Source organism: Suncus etruscus, chromosome 8 (assembly GCF_024139225.1).
Source record: "Suncus etruscus isolate mSunEtr1 chromosome 8, mSunEtr1.pri.cur, whole genome shotgun sequence".
In the NCBI taxonomy this organism is placed as follows: Eukaryota; Metazoa; Chordata; class Mammalia; order Eulipotyphla; family Soricidae; genus Suncus; species Suncus etruscus.
The window spans coordinates 20888427-20904644 of record NC_064855.1 but is presented as its reverse complement, the minus strand read 5'-3'; the positions used below and the strand labels follow the sequence as shown (position 1 = coordinate 20904644).

Sequence of the window (16218 nt, the reverse complement as noted above, 5' to 3'; positions counted from 1 at the left end):
CCTGAGCACCGCCAGGTATGACCCAAAAACAAAAACAAACAAATAAAAAAAGATGCACTCAAGTGCAACTGTGTGTCATCTTTGGAGATAGCAAACATACCTCATTCAATTCCAGTGACCAGGCCATGGAGGACGAGAGGGCCATTCCAAGTTTACTAGAGACACTAGAGACACTTAGCAGAACTTTCTCTAAAGCTCGTTTTTTGGGTTATGGAAAATTCAAGGATAGTTTCCTTTCTAAAATATCTTTTCTGGATGTCTTCACTTCTTAGCATTTTGGTAAAAACTGGGTGTGTGCTTTAATTAATATTTTATGACAAATTTCCTAAATGGAATTATTTTGGGAGTCAGGTCTCCAAAGCACTGTTCATGGGTCAATGGGAACACTCCAGGCAGTGGGGAGTACCATGTGTTATCAAGGGTCAAATCTGGAGGAGAGGGCTCTGCATGTCAGGCCTGCTCTAACTAAGCTAACTTCCAGCCCTAAAGTCCCATTACTCCAGAAAGATAAATTTTAATACAGATAAATTCTAATCCTTCCCGCCTATCTCTGCAGCAGGCCACAAACCCTGGCCTGCCTTTTCCCATTATAAGTTTTAAACATCTCAACTAAAAGTAAAACCATGAAGTGAGGGGCTGAAGAGATAGCATGGAGGTAGAGTGTTTGCCTTGCATGCAGGAGGATGGTGGTTCGAATCCCGGCATCCCATATGGTCCCCTGAGCCTGCCAGAAGCGATTTCTGAGCATAGAGCCAGGAATAATCCCTGAGCACTGCTGGGTCTGACCCAAAGACAAAACAACAACAACAACAACAACAACAACAAACATGAAGCAATCAGAGAAAATGAGGGTCATCTTTTCTATTAACTATTATAGATGCTGAGGCCGGAGAGATAGCATGGAGGTAAGGCATTTGCCTTTCATGCAGAAGGTCGGTGGTTCAAATCCCGGCATCCCATATGGTCCCCCGAGCCTGCCAGGAGCAATTTCTGAATGTACAGCCAGGAGTAACTCCTGGAATAACTCTAGGAGTAACACCGGGTGTGACCCAAAAACAAACAAAAACAAAAAACAAAAATAAAACCTATTATAGATGCTAAGTTTATTTTATTTTTTGGTTTTGTTTTGTTTTGTTTTGTTTTGGGGCCACATCCAGTAGCGCTCAGGGGTTACTCCTGGCTCTTTGCTCATAAGTCGCTCCTGGCAGGCTCAGGGGACCATAGGGGATGCCAGGAATCAAAATCAGGTTCGTCCCAGGTTGGCCTCGTGCAAGGTCAACTATCACACTACCTATCACACTGTGGATATCATACTGTACGTATATTTGAGAGGAAATATAAAAGTCTCTTTCTCTTTGTTATTTGCAAACAAGCATTGATTTTTCAGGGCCACTCTTCTGCTCCTTGAATATAATCTGTTCCTATAACTTTCAGTGCACTCCAGTTCGAGTGATCATCTTACTCTAAGATGAGCAAGCATGACGTTGGTAAATAAAATTACTGCTTTGTGGTAGGAGCTCAAATCAAGTTCTCAGTGAGGCAGGGAGCATTTTGTAATAGACTGTTCATTCCCTGAAGAATGAGGCAAAAACTGGGGGATAAGTCAGGAGTGGGAAAGGTCAAGTGAGAACACTCTTAAAAATAAGGGCGAAGAAGGACAATAATCACCAGTTGCTAGCAGTACCCTGCTGTCCTAGGCAGCTACCTGCTTTAAAAGTGGAAAGAGTTGGGGCCAGAGACACAGCACAGCGACATTTGCCTTGCAAGCAGCCGATCCAGGACCTAAGGTGGTTGGTTCAAATCCCGGTGTCCCATATGGTCCCCCGTGCCTGCCAGGAGCTATTTCTGAGCAGATGCCTGGAGTAACCCCTGAGCACCGCTGGGTGTGGCCCAAAAACCAAAAAAAAAAAAAAAAGTGGAAAGAGTAAAATCATTCCTCTCCTGACTGAGAGATTTTCTATTCAACTGCTCAGAACGTATCTGGGCTGAACTCTGCCACAAAGATGCGTCATTCTGACGAGCTAAGCATTTAACTGGTGCAAAGTGGAAGGTGAAAGGAAGGTGGCAATTGTGCCTCTGAGGCAGTGAGTGACTCAACAAGCGCCTTCTTCAGGGAAAAGGCCTGAGTTCTTCCCATTCAGATGAGCTAAGGGGAGCTTTGGAAAAGCAAAAAAAATACAAAGGATCATGTTTACTGCTCTGCAGACTGAATGAAGGGAAACAATTTTATAGACCTCGAATTTTTTAGAACTCTAGAAAGGAGGAGTGAGAGGAAAACCATCCTTGTAAATGTTAAACTGGCCTCCACGAGAGGGAAAGGTCAACAGAAAGATCTCAAAGGAGCAAAGGCTCTGGACCACTTGTATGACCAGGAGGACTCCCCGGGCTTATAGTAAGGCTACAAGAAGGGCTCCTTGGGTCCCATTAAGAGAAAGTATTTGCCTTTTCCTTCTGAATTTTCCATCTAGGGATCTGAAAGGTGTAGGGGAAAAAAAGGCAAGATTGATCATATCCTAAATGGCAATGAATTCTCTTTTTGTGGAGAACCACTTATTTATTTGTTTAGAGTCATTGCTATTTTTTGTTCACTCCTGTTCACCCCCAGCAGTGCTGGAGGCTGCTACCAGAGGTAGTTCCAAGAGATTCTGGAGATCGAACCCTGGGTTCCACATGCTATGTCATGTGACCTCTCCCCAACCACCCCCCCCCCCACACACACACACTATTATCTCAGTGGAGCAAAACTGCATTTCTTCTCCTGAGCTGCCATGTCCTCCCCAGGCCTTTGGATTCCTGGGTGAGAACCGCTCTGTACCCCATCACACAAACCCCTCCCCAGCAACACAACTTTGATAAGATGCAAAACCAGTGCCAAGACGAACCAGTGACTTTCTCTTTTGCAACTCTCACTTTCTCCTCTGAACATCCTAAATGCCAAGTGTTCTTTCTTTTCCTCCTCCAAGCATTTTGCTTTTCTTCCACAAAGGTCTGGCAGTATGAACCCTTGGCAAAGGCCCTGCCTGACAGTCCAAGCCATAGGGCTCCCCATCTACCTTCAAAGGCAAAGCCCAGCTCTGCATCCAGGGCCTCCTGCCCTCCTCCCACTCAGTGGGCTCTTCCAATCTCATTCTCTGGTCAAGAATTAAGTCAAATGCCAGGGCTTTGCTAAAGCTGCTTAGAGTGGAAAAGCCCTGGCTATAAGCCCATTTCTGCCACTCCTCTAACTTGGGGCAAGTCCCTCACCAGCTTTCCTCATTTCCTGCATCAGTGACAAAGGATAAAGAAACCTTCCTTATAGTTTTTGAGCAGAGAAAGGCTGACGTTGGTTGCTTTTCTGATACACAACAAGCAACAAACGAAGAGAAGGTGCCAGACAAGAGAATCATGAAATAGAACTCCTTGCTTTCCCTAGGATCTTGGTCAAGTCCAGCTCTGGAGCAGGCCTTGAGTACCTACCACCCAGCCAAGAAAGTGTCAAGGTTCCTTGGCAAACAAACAAGGAGCATGAAGGAGGCACAGTGATGCAATTCCAAGTTTGAAAGGATCCTGCTCACATCTTTATAGCTTCCACCTAAAACTCAGCTAAAGCTGTGAAAATACTTTTATGTTTTTATTGTTGTTGTTTAGTTTTGCTTTTGGGTCAAACCCAGCAATGTTCAAGGGTTACTCCAGACTCTGCTCTCAGGAATTACTCCTAGAAGTGTTTGGGGGGCATTATGGGATGATGGAGAACCAAACTCAGGTTGGACACATGCAAGGCAAGAGTCTTACTCATTGTACTCTCTTTCTAGGCCCAAGCTTTCAAAGCAAAAGGACTCGGTATTTAATTCTTCTGTCTCAGCACTCTTTACTCCAGGCCATCTGATCTATCTGAAATGTGCACCTTGCTGATACCTATCTACTAAGAAAACTATTCTTCCTTCCTGAATCACCTCAAAGAGCACTGTCTCTACAAAGCCCTCCCAGATGCCACCAGATACTGCCCCAATGATTCCATATGTCCCCACTGAAATGTGATAAGACACATAACTGGAAAAATATACTAAGGTGTCTGTAGCTTTATCAGACAGTAACTGTTTGAGAATACATAGCAAAGGCTTGAAAGCTTTTCATGTTTCTTTGACTGAGATACATCTGCCCATTTATCTGAGAGGCACTTCTAGGCCTATTGGATTTTTCTGTGTGCTGAAGCACAGTAATGAGGCGGTTCTGGCATGGAAGTGCAGCTATTTGTACACTCTTGGCCAATGAAGGCCCATCTATATTTGGGATTGATTGGTCTCTCTCACCAAGTGAAGGTGGGTGCACAGGGAGCTGTGAAGAAGGGGGGACAGTCACTTGGCCAGCTAGGTTATCCTAACCAGCCCTGGTAATTAGTGGGGTGGCTGGTGCCACATCCAGAAACAGCACTGTGAGACAGATGTCCACAAAAACTATCAGCACATAGGGTCAGAGTGATAGCACAGCAGAGAGGGCATTTGCTTTGCACGCTGCAGCCTGGGTTTGAACCCTGGCACTCCAAGTGGTCCTCCGATAATGCCAGGAGTGACCCCTGAGCACATAGCCAGGAGTAACCCTGAGCATTACCAGATATGTCAACCCAAAACAACAACAGCAACAACAACAACAACAACAACAAATAACGTGCTGATAAGTACAATGCATTAAAAAAAAAGGCAGGGGGGCACACCCAACAGCTTTCAAAGCTTACTTCTGGCAGGACTTAAGAGGGCTCTGGCACCAACTTGCACCCATTTTGATATGATGTACTGACAATGAGGAAACAGCAACAACTTGATCAAAGAGTGGTTTGCCCTATTTCATCACCTAATGGTAAAATGAAATCAGAAGACAAAAAAAAAAAAAACAAAAAACTTTCTTTTTGGTTTTTGGGCCACACCCAGTGACGCTCAGGGGTTACTCCTGGCTATGCGCTCAAAAAATCATCCCTGGTTTGGGGGATCATATGGGATGCCAGGGGATCAAACTGCAGTCCATCCTGGATCAGCAGCATGCAAGGCAAATACCCTACCACTGAGCATTGTCTGGCCCCACAAAAGTACTTTTCAGGGGCTGAAGAGCTAGCATGGAGGTAAGGCATCAGCCTTGCATGCAGAAGGATGGTGGTTCAAATCCCGGCATCCCATATGGTCCCCCGACCCTGCCAGGAGCAATTTCTGAGTGTAGAGCCAGGAGTAACCCTTGAGCACTGTTGGGTGTGACCCAAAAACCAAAAAAAAAAAAAAAAGAAATACTTTTCAACTTCAAGGTACCATGAGATTGAACAGCAGGTAGAACACTTGCTTGCATGCAGCCAACTCAGGTATGATTCCAGGCGCTACATATGGTCCCCTGAGTCCTGCCAGGAGTAGATCCTCAGCACAAGCCAGAAGCAAACCCTGAGCATTACTGGGTGCTGCCCAAAGATGAAAAAAAAAAAAATCAAAGAAAAATGTCAGAGCCCAGTAAGACCTAACAGAGATTAAGGCACATGTTTTGAATGTTGCCACCCCAGTTCAATCCCTGGCACCACATAGTCCAATAAGCATTACAGCTGTGATCCTGGGATATCCCAAGCACCACCAAGGTGACCTGGGCAGTGCAACATCTTTGGGTTCTTGCACTGAATCAGTGTCCTGGCTGGCCAAGAATCTGTCCCAACAAAGCTTTTCTACCATTGGGAAAACAGTCAATTCCTATATCTCCAAAATGTCAACATCTGAACTGAAACTAACTGGCTCATCAAAGTAGGTGAACAGAAACCAAAGTCTTCTGCCAGCAAAATACCAGTAGAAAGACTGGCCACATAATTGGCCACAATTCTGCTGAAATCCAAAATCTACCACAGGTGTCCCCAGCAACCCTGACATATATGGTTAAACTAGAAACATGAACTTAGTTCAACTGATCACTATTTATTTTTAGCTTTATAAACACCAGCAATTCAGTAGGCTATAAAATTTATATAATTTTCATATACTCTCACACAATGTTTTATAAATAACTGGATTTTTTTAAATATTTAAATATTTTTATAAATATCAATATATGTATACTTCTACACATTTTTGGAAGTTTTTGGTTTTCGGGTCACACCCAACAGTGCTCAGGGGTTACTTCTGGCTCTACACTCAGAAATTGCTCCCGGCAGGCTCGGGGAACCATATGGGATGCCAGGATTCAAACCACCGACCTTCTGCATTCAAGGCAAATGCCTTACCTCCATGCCCCTTCTATACATTTTTTAAAACAAAAGATTGAGGGGCCAGAGTGACAACACAAAGGGTAGGGCATTTGCCTTGCACAAGGCTGACCCGGGTTCAATCCTTGGCATTCCAGGAAAGATCCCTGAGCACAGAGCCAGGAGTAACCCCTGAGCACCACCAGGTATGACCCAAAAACAAACAATACAAAACAAACAACAAAACCCTAAAGATTGAACCCAGTGCCTCATAAATGCAATAATTTACACTAATCCATAACTCCAGCTCAACAATCTATCTATTCACCCCTACATAATGTAGATTATGTTTCTTTTTTTTTTTTTTTTTTTTTTTTTGGTTTTTGGGCCACACCCTGTGCCGCTCAGGGGTTACTCCTGGCTATGCGCTCAGAAGTTGCTCCTGGCTTCTTGGGGGACCATATGGGACACCGGGGGATCGAACCGCAGTCCGTCCTAGGCTAGCGCAGGCAAGGCAGGCACCTTACCTCCAGCGCCACCGCCCGGCCCTAGATTATGTTTCTAATAGAAACATAATCAATATAATATGTATTCTTGGTCAAAGAAGAGTATCTCCTTCCCATTGTCTAATAGAAAAAAAAAGTTCACTCCAGAGCCACCATGTCTGCATTTAGCCAGAGATGTAAACCAAGCCATAAAAAATCATGGGTACATCAGTTGCACAGCTGAAAATGGCAATCTCAGGAAGAAAGATGCTTCCTGATGTCCATGGCATGCTGAAGCCAGGAGAGCTGTACTATCACCCACAATCACCACTTCACCAATGTCCACGCTTCACCACTCAACTACAAAGCTCTGCAGAGACACCAGGCTAACTGAAACCCAGGTATGCCAAGATTTGGGTTGACAACACCAGGACTTCTTTTGGAGTGAGTGCAGATACCACCCCTTACTTCCGAAAGAAGCCCTGGCAACCAAAAGCCCTCAAAAGCCACAGTATCAGTAATGGTGCCTGGAATTCCTGAACTGCAGGGCCACATTTGTGGCCATGAGACAATTCCAATTTTTTTAATACTCCCATTCTCATATGAACACAATTTAGAAACAAGAGAATGCTCAACAGAATGCTCAACTAGCAATAAGAGCTTACTAAACCTGACAATGGTCTCATTTTTTAAGATACAATAATTCTCACAAATTTTCTTGTTCCTGTACTCTTTTAATTTCTTCTTTTTCTTTCTTTCATTTCTTTTCCTTTTTTTTTAATAATTTCATTCCAACTTACCTAGAAACAAATGTATTCAGACCAACTATGTCAACTATGTAATACATGGTCTTTAAATAAAGCAATGTATATTAAAAATAACTTTTTCAAGAAGGCCAATGAGATAAAACAGAGATTAAGGTATTTGCCTTGCATGTGGACAACCCTAATTCATAATCCCTAATTCCTGGTACCACATACAGTTCCCAAGAGAACAGCCAAAAGTGACTTCTGAGCACTTCTTGAACACTGCTAGGTATGGCCCCAAAACAAACAACAAAGCAATTAAAAATTAAATTGAACTGGAGAGACAGAATGGGAGGTAATGGGTTTGCTTTGCATGCAGAAAACCTTGGTTTGCCTCCCAAGCCCCCCATATGGTCCTTGAGCACCTCCAGGGGGTCTCTCCTGAGAACAAAGCTAGGAATAGTCCCTGACCAAAAAAATTATTTTCAAGTAAACTAAAACAAGTAGCAGTTAGAAACATACAGACTTTCCCTAGCAAAAGGGAGACATCTAGAGGCAAAAGTTTAAAATAAGGGTTTTTTTCTCTTATCAGTCAGGATCATAAGCCCATAAATACCAAAGCCTTCTGGAGTGTATTCATGTAGCAACTCTTCTCCAACCATTCAACTTGTGAATTCAATTCACTAAGTAAATACTGTTGTTTTGTTTGTTTGTTTGTTTGGTTGGTTTGGTTTTTGGGTCACACCTGGCTGCGCTCAGGGGTTACTCCGGACTCTATGCTCAGAAATCGCTCTTGGCAGGCTCAGGGGACCATATGGGATTCGGAATTCGAACAACTGACCTGCATGCAAGGCAAATGCCTGACCTCCATGCTATCTCTCCGACCCCAAAAGACTCTATTTTAAATACAAACTTTGAGAAATGTCTACTGACTTGCCTGAGCAGAAAGATCTCAAGCACTGCCTTTTGCAACTGCCATTAATTCAAATATTCTCTGGTCAAGAAAGAGGAGCTCAAAGGCCAACTGAGTAAAAGCCTCAGAAAGGAGAGGATAACCAAAGACTGCAACCCCAAATGAAAGGCAGTCCATCTTTTTCCTCTCAACCCTAATCAGCCCAATGACCCATTCTCCCATGCTGATCCCTCCCCACTCACTGAACCTTTGTCTTCAAATTTTCCAAACTTCCTCCCCTACAGTCCAGTGCAGAAATGAGGCAAATTCAAAAAGAGACAACAATGTGTATATATGTAGAAAATGTCTAAAGGAACTAACAATAGCTGTCTGGAAATGATGACACTGTCTTTCTTTTCTTTCTTGTTTTGTTTTCATTCTTATTTGGGGCCACGCCTTGGGGGCTACTACCAGCTCGAGAGTTGCTTGGGGTTGCTCTTAGCAATACACAGAGGGCTAGGTAGTGCTTGAGTTCCAACATGCAAGGCATGTGCTCCATTCCTTTTAACTATCTCCCATGCTCAGATTTTCTTTTTGTTGTATTGATTTTTTTTTTTTTTTTTTTTAGCCATATCCAATGGTGCTCAGGGTTACTACTAGCTCTGTGCTCAGAAATCACTCCTGGCAGGCACACGGACCAAATGGGATGCTGGGATCGAACCCAGGTTGGCTACATGCAAGGCAAGTGCCCTTCCCACTGTGGTATCACTCTGGCCCCAAGCAGAACTAATTTTATAATGACAATGAAGAAAAGTCACTTTTAATTAAAAAAAGAAAAATAGTATCAAAAGTCAAGGCATCCCCCTTCCTAGTCCTCTAAACTCTGAACCTGGGAAAAACAGACAGTAGGACCAAAAGAAAGCCAGTATCTGAATTCACTGTGATCAAAGAAAATGTTTAGGGGCCCGAGAGAGAGCATGGAGGTAAAGCGTTTGCCTTTCATGCAGAAGGATGGTGGTTCGAATCCCGGCATTCCATATGTCCCCCCGAGCCTGCCAGGGGAGGATTTCTGAGCATAGAGCCAGAAGTAACCCCTGAGCACTGCTGGGTGTGACCCAAAAAAAGCCAAAAAGAAAATGTTTAGTGATTAATATCAAAATCAGATGCTATTCTATTTTAAAATAAGATTACACGGGGGTCGAAGTACAAAGAGGAGGATACTTGCAATGCATGTGGCTGACCCAATCTCCAACACTTCATACGGTCTCCAAAGTCCCTCCAGGTGTGATCCCTGAGCAAAGAGCCAGTAGTAAGCCCTGAGTAGTTCAGGGTGTGACCCAAAAACCAGAAATAAAAAAATAAAGGTGTGTCTGCCGGGACCATCAGAATTCCCTCCCCTTTCCTGGATTATTGCAATGAGATTGTAGAGAGACCAAATAGCAGCATGGGAAAGTAATCCCCATCAAGGACTGAATGGGACATGGCTTGCCATGTGTACCAAGGAACTGACCCCCCTCTCTGTTTGCCACTGCTTTTGCAAATCCAGATGAATTTTGCATCATGGTCATTCTCCTACGCCCACGTGTCGTACCTGGCCAGAGAAGGTGGGTGAGAACAAGTTGAACAGAGTTATCCCCACTGGAAGAGTTCTTATTTCAGTTCTTACAGCAACTGGTGTGGGAATGGCTTCCCTTGCCAAGGGAGGCATGCAACTTAAACAACTCTCCCAACAGGTAGACGCTGCTCTGAGAAAATATCATTTTTTTTTATTGAATATTAGGAAAACAAATTACTTTCCTAGCATAAGCTGCTTTCCAGAATATGCAGGGACTAGACCTAGGCTCTGGAGGAGCAATGTTGTTTCTATACTAACAAGTTAGGGGTCCTCCATAACACTGCAGCAGGGGAGGCTAGTTACTTTATTCTTTCTTTTTTTTTGGTTTTCGGTCACACCTGGCAATACTTAGGGGTTACTCCTGGCTCTACACTCAGAAATCACTCCTGGCAGGCTCGGGGAACCAAATGGAATGCTGGAATTCAAACCACCATCCTCTTGCATGCAAGGCAAACACTCTATCTCCATGCTATCTCTCCGACCCTGCCATTGTTCATTTTTGATGATTTTCTTTTCTTTTCTTTTCTTTTTTTTTTTTTTTTTTTTTTTTTTTTTTAGTTTTTGGGCCAAATCCGGCGGTGCTCAGGGGTTACTCCTGGCTGTCTGCTCAGAAATAGCTCCTGGCATCCACGGGGGACCATGTGGGACACTGGGATTCGAACCAACCACCTTTGGTCCTAGATAGGCTGCTTGCAAGGCAAACACCGCTGTGCTATCTCTCCGGGCCCTTTGATGATTTTCTTCGTATGTTCTTGCATAATTAATTTCCTCACCTGTTTTATTCAGACATGCACAGGTGCAGTTAAGATATCTGCTTGTATCAGTATGTGTCTCAGTAAGTGCTCATAAATAGAAATGAGTATGAGGAACCTCAAGGAGAGTCAAAGATTTGATTCAGATCCATAAGAAGGGTTCTGAGCAAGGAAAGACAACATTTTATAAGGGCCACATTGTGTAAGCCACATGCTAGGTTTCCTTAAGTCTATTTCCATTAACATGGCCCCAAGCTATCTGGCCATTCCAGGTAGCCTATCAGGGGAGGACACAAGGGGCAGTAAAGATAGTATCTCTAGATAACAGCCAATCATTTTAAAGATAATCAAAAAGCTAGAATCTCCCTATATAATCCCTTCCCTATATAATCTTCTTCATGACCTTGGGCGGGGTTCATCTCTTTCTAGAAATGATCCTGGCTGGCCAGTTTGTGGCTGTTGGCACACGAATAAAAGATTCAGCTTTGGGGCCCGGAGAGATAGCATGGAGGTAAGGTGTTTGCCTTTCATGCAGAAGGTCCGTGGTTCAAATACGGCACCCCATGTGGTCCCCTGAGCCTGCCAGGAGCGATTTCTGAGCATAGAGCCAGGAGTAACCCCTGAGCGCTGCCTGGTGTGACCCAAAAACCGAAAGGAAAAAAAAAAGATTCAGTTTTAAAAGAAAAAGTGTGGGCCCCAGAGATAGCACAGTGGTAGGGCATTTGCCTTGCAAGCAACCAACCCAGGACCAAAGGTGGTTCGAATCCTGGCACCCCATATAGACCCCCGTGCCTACCAGGAGTAATTTCTGATCACAGAGCCTGGAGTAACCCCTGAGCGCTGCTGGTTGTGGTACAAAAGCCAAAAAATAAAAAAATAAAAATAAGGGGCCGGAGAGATAGCACGGAGGTGAGGCATTTGCCTTTCATGCAGGACAGCAGTTCGAATTCCGGCAACCCATATGGTCCCCTGTGCCTGCCTAGGACGATTTCTGAGCAGAGCCAGGAGTAACCCCTGAGCACTGCCCGGTGTGACCCAAAAACTAAAAATAAATAAATAAATAGATAAATAAATAAAATAAAATGTGTGAAGCTACACAAGTTACAACTGATAGCAAAAAAAAAAAAAAACCAAAAAAAAAAACATTATAAATACTGAAAGAAACCAAATGAATTAAAGTTTTGAATCTCAGGCAAATTAAGAACTCCAAACCCTTCCCCAAATTTCACCCAGTCTTACCATAAAGATCAGGGCCATGAGGAGTAAATACATTATACAAAACAATGTTGAGCGGTGCAATCACCAGTTTCCCATAGTAGTAGCTGTCAATGACCACCACTGGCACCTAGAACAGCAGAAAACAGGTAAATGTAATTGTGGAGCTTCACTCTCGAAAGTCTCACAGAGCTAACAGAATAAACATCGAATGAAAAGAACAAACTGGGGCCGGAGAGATAGCATGGAGGTAAGGCGTTTGCCTTGCATGCAAAAGGATGATGGTTCAAATCCCAGCATCCCATATGGTTCCCCGAGCCTGCCAGGATGATTTCTGAGTATAGAGCCAGGACTAACCCCTGAGCGCTGCTGGGTGTGACTCAAAAAAAAGAATAAACTGCTAGTGTTTCTTTTCTCACATCAGCAGCAACTTGCACTGCAACTTAGGGGAAAAAGAAAATAAAGTAACAGAAGAAAAGAAAACTCACCAGGAAAAGGATGAGGGCCACCAATGACCAGAAAAAGAAACTCTTCCACCTTTGTTTCAGGACCAGTAAATCAAAGGCAATAGGTAAGCTAAGGGGGAAACAGAAAGAAGAGAGTTAAATCACTTAGAGGGAAGACAGACTCCAGCAGCTCAGACTCATTCACACCTGGTGCTGAACTGAGGAAATGCTGTGTCTGACCATCCCCCTGGAAATCGTATTTTTTTAACACTAGATTGAGCTTGGAACGGGACTCCAGCTTGGGTAATGAATATGGTCCCTAGGACAGCATGTCCATTGTAATATGCCCCTATGAAATAAAAAAAGAAAATTAAAAAAAAAATAGCAATCTCTTTGCAGGACCCATGAGAGTAAAGTGTGTCTCAAGAGCAACACCAAGCTTGCAGTGGGAGAGCTCTACACTTGCAGGCCAAAGCCTAAGTCTGGCACGCGGGGGTTCTGAATTTAACCCCAGCCCTACGTGGGCTCCCTCACATTTCAGGAAAACCTCTCCCCAAACAACAAAAATCTGAGCCTCTAGAATAAGCTCAGTCTTATACATATTTATATGTAATCAGCATTTTAAGTATGCTAATTACTAGCAGACATGTCTTAGTCTTAATAAATAATAAATATCTTCCAAATAAATACCAGGTCTCCTTTCTATAACTTTACTTTAGTAACATAAAAAAATAGCATAATACTACTACAAACTTTAAACTCACTTCTAATAGAGTTTTGTTTTTTTTTTTGTTTTTCAGGCTACACCCAGCGATACATAGGTGCTACTCCTGGCTCTGCACTCAGAAATCGCTCTTGGCAGGTACAGGGGACCATATGGGATGCCAGGACTCAACTACCATTCGTCCTGGATTGGCTGTGTGCAAGGCAAATGCTCTACTGCTGTGTTATCTCTGTCTCCATCTAAGAGAGATTTTTTTTTTATAAATACCATTTTTTCTTCTTCCTTTCACTTAAATTCCTCAAGCAAGTGGCACATGAGTGCTGCCATCACTATTTCTTTTTTTTTTTTTTTTTTTTTTTTTTAGTTTTTGGGCCACACCAGCGTTGCTCAGGGGTTACTCCTGGCTGTCTGCTCAGAAATAGCTCCTGGCAGGCATGGGGGACCATATGGGACACTGGGATTCGAACCAACCACCTTTGGTCCTGGATCAGCTGCTTGCAAGGCAAACGCCGCTGTGCTATCTCTCCGGGCCCTCCATCACTATTTCTTGTGGTACTGCATCAACAGACTGACTGACCAACAGTCAAAAGGCTCCCCTAGGCTCTTCCCTGGCAGGCCGAGATGGTTCCATGGCTCAAAGCATCTGCCTCATAACCCTGAGGTGCTGAGTTGGTGCCCTGCACTGCCTGGGTCCGTCTTGGGTCATCCACATGCAAGGCAAACACCCTACTGCTGTGCTATCTCTCCGGCCCAGTATGTGAGCTTTTACATGTAGTTATATGTCCTAGCCATGCTCAGGAAATGTATGAGGTGCTGAAAATTGACCCAGGGTCAGTCACCTGTACGGCAAGTAAGTACCGTAGCCACTGTATTCCCTTCCCAGCCCACAGAGCCAAATAGAATCTTAAGGGCAAATCATTTGATTGCTTATCTTTTACAAGTTCCTTTTTTAAAATGGGGCACATCCAATAGCACTCAAGGGTTACTCCTGACTCTGTGCTCAGAAATTACTCTAGGCACGGGACCGGGAAGGTGGCGCTAGAGGTAAGGTGTCTGCCTTGCAAGCGCTAGCCAAGGAAGGACTGAGGTTTGATCCCCAGCGTCCCATATGGTCCCCCCAAGCCAAGGGTAATTTCTGAGCGCATAGCCAGGAGTAACCCCTGAGTGTCAAACGGGTGTGGCTCAAAAACCGAAAGAAAAAAAAAAAAGAAATTACTCTAGGCAGGCTCAGAGGACCATATGGGATGCTGGGGATCAAACCTAGGCTAGTAGCATGCAAAGCAAATGCCCTCCCCTCTGTGCTATCACTCCGGCCCCTCTACACATTTCTAGTCACTAAATTGCTCTTGCAGGGTAGTTGTCAAAATTAGGGATAAGGTTTATACCTAAAACTCAATGTTGTGTATTACCCAGATACTTAACAGTCGTGAGTGTATTGGAACTAAGCATAACTAAAGCATAACTAAAAAATATTCTTCTACACTTTCCAGAATCTTTCTTTGGACATCTAATTCCTGTCACTTTAGGTCCCATCCAGACAGTATGGAAACTATCTAATACTGAGATTGGCGACATGCCCAGCGATCCAGGGATGACAAGCTTCTTAATTTCTCACCCGAGTACTGCACTGAAGGGCCAGCCCATGATAGCTCCAGCTGCTACTCCTAGCACGGCCACAGAAGTCTTCTCCATGTACCAGCCTGTCATGGCAATCAATGTAGTATACATGCAGAAGCTACTGGGAAGAAATGCTGCAAGAAGGAAGAAGGGTGGGCAGCAACAAGAATTGAATATTTATATGTGTCAGCTTTAAAAAATTCACCTACATTGCAAGATGTCAATCATTGGGATGGGGCTAGAGGGATAGCACAGTAGGTAGAGCATTTGCCTTTCACGTGGCTGACCCAGGTTCAATCCCCAACATCCCATAAGATCCCCTGAGCCTGCCAGAAGTAATTTCTGAGCACAAAATCAGGAATAACCTCTGAGCGTTATTGGGTGTGGCCCAAAACAACAACAACAACAACAACAAAAAGTAGAATGCAGAAGCCTTCGGTTCAATCTCTAGCTCCACAAGTTCCTCTAGCCATGAGCTACCCACCCCCTTACCAATCCACAAAAAGAACAAGGCTTTTTCTTTTTTTTCTTTTTGGTTTTTGGGTCAAACCCGGTGACGCTCAGGGATTACTCCTGGCTATGCACTCAAAAATCTCTCCTGGCTTGGGGAGACCATATGGAACGTTGGGGGATTGAACCGCAGTCTGTCTTAGGCTAGTGCAGGAAAAGCAGAAGCCTTACGACTTGTGCCACTGCTCCAGCCCCAGAACAAGGCTTTTTATACACAAAGAATTTCCTTGAATAAAATAACAAAATGATTTTCTTTCTCCTATCAGCAAAGAGAGTAGATTGTTGTGTTTTTCAGTCTTGCTATAGTTTTTTTTTTTTATTTTGGTTTTTAGGCCACACCCAGTGATGCTCAGGGGTTACTCCTGGCTATGCACTCAGAAGTCACCCCTGGCTTGGGAGACAATATGGAATGCCGGGGATCCAACCCAGGTCTGTCCCGAGTTAGCCGCATGTAAGGCAAATGCCCTACCACTGTGCTATCACTCTGGTTGCTATGATTTTTTAAAAAAGAATTATGCATATAAGGCAACCAGTGGAAATATCAGTTTTGCCACGAGTAAATTCTTGACTTTCTGTAAGTCACTAAAAACTTAAGATTCAATAATAAATGTCAAACTTTTTATTTCACCTTCCTAAGATTCAATATCTGCAACCTACAAAAATGAGAAAATATTTATCTTCACTATGCCTCCTGATTATTGTAGAACTCAGTATAGACCAGTGTAGATCCCAACAGTGCTCTGTAAATTACTGACATGATGCCAATGTCACTTCTACCTAAATGAGCTCTTCCTTTCCCTGCAATTGTGAAATATTCCTCAACTACCCTTCACTTACCGGATGAAGAACAAAACATGCCAGTGCTGAGAACCAAGAAAGCGAGCATCACTCGACTCACATGCAGCCCAAACTTCTTACACACAGATCTAGGAGAAAGGCAAAGATCATCAGCACAGCACATGAGATGGATATTGCAGATCAAAGGATAAGAACATCTGCATTAGTGAGATATATGATTTGAAGCCAGGGCCATGG

General features: G+C 43.8%; 1 protein-coding gene across 1 annotated transcript in view; it reads right to left on the bottom strand.

The window, feature by feature from the left end:
* ALG9 (ALG9 alpha-1,2-mannosyltransferase) overlaps positions 1–16218 on the bottom strand; it is a 78401-nt gene that overhangs the window by 54291 nt on the left and 7892 nt on the right. Inside the window, exons 5-8 of the mRNA XM_049778644.1 lie at positions 16021–16109; positions 14672–14807; positions 12375–12462; positions 11911–12016 (exon numbers count right to left, since the gene is read on the bottom strand). Of these exons, the coding sequence (XP_049634601.1) occupies positions 11911–12016; positions 12375–12462; positions 14672–14807; positions 16021–16109 (419 nt within the window). The remainder of the gene's footprint in view (positions 1–11910; positions 12017–12374; positions 12463–14671; positions 14808–16020; positions 16110–16218) is intronic.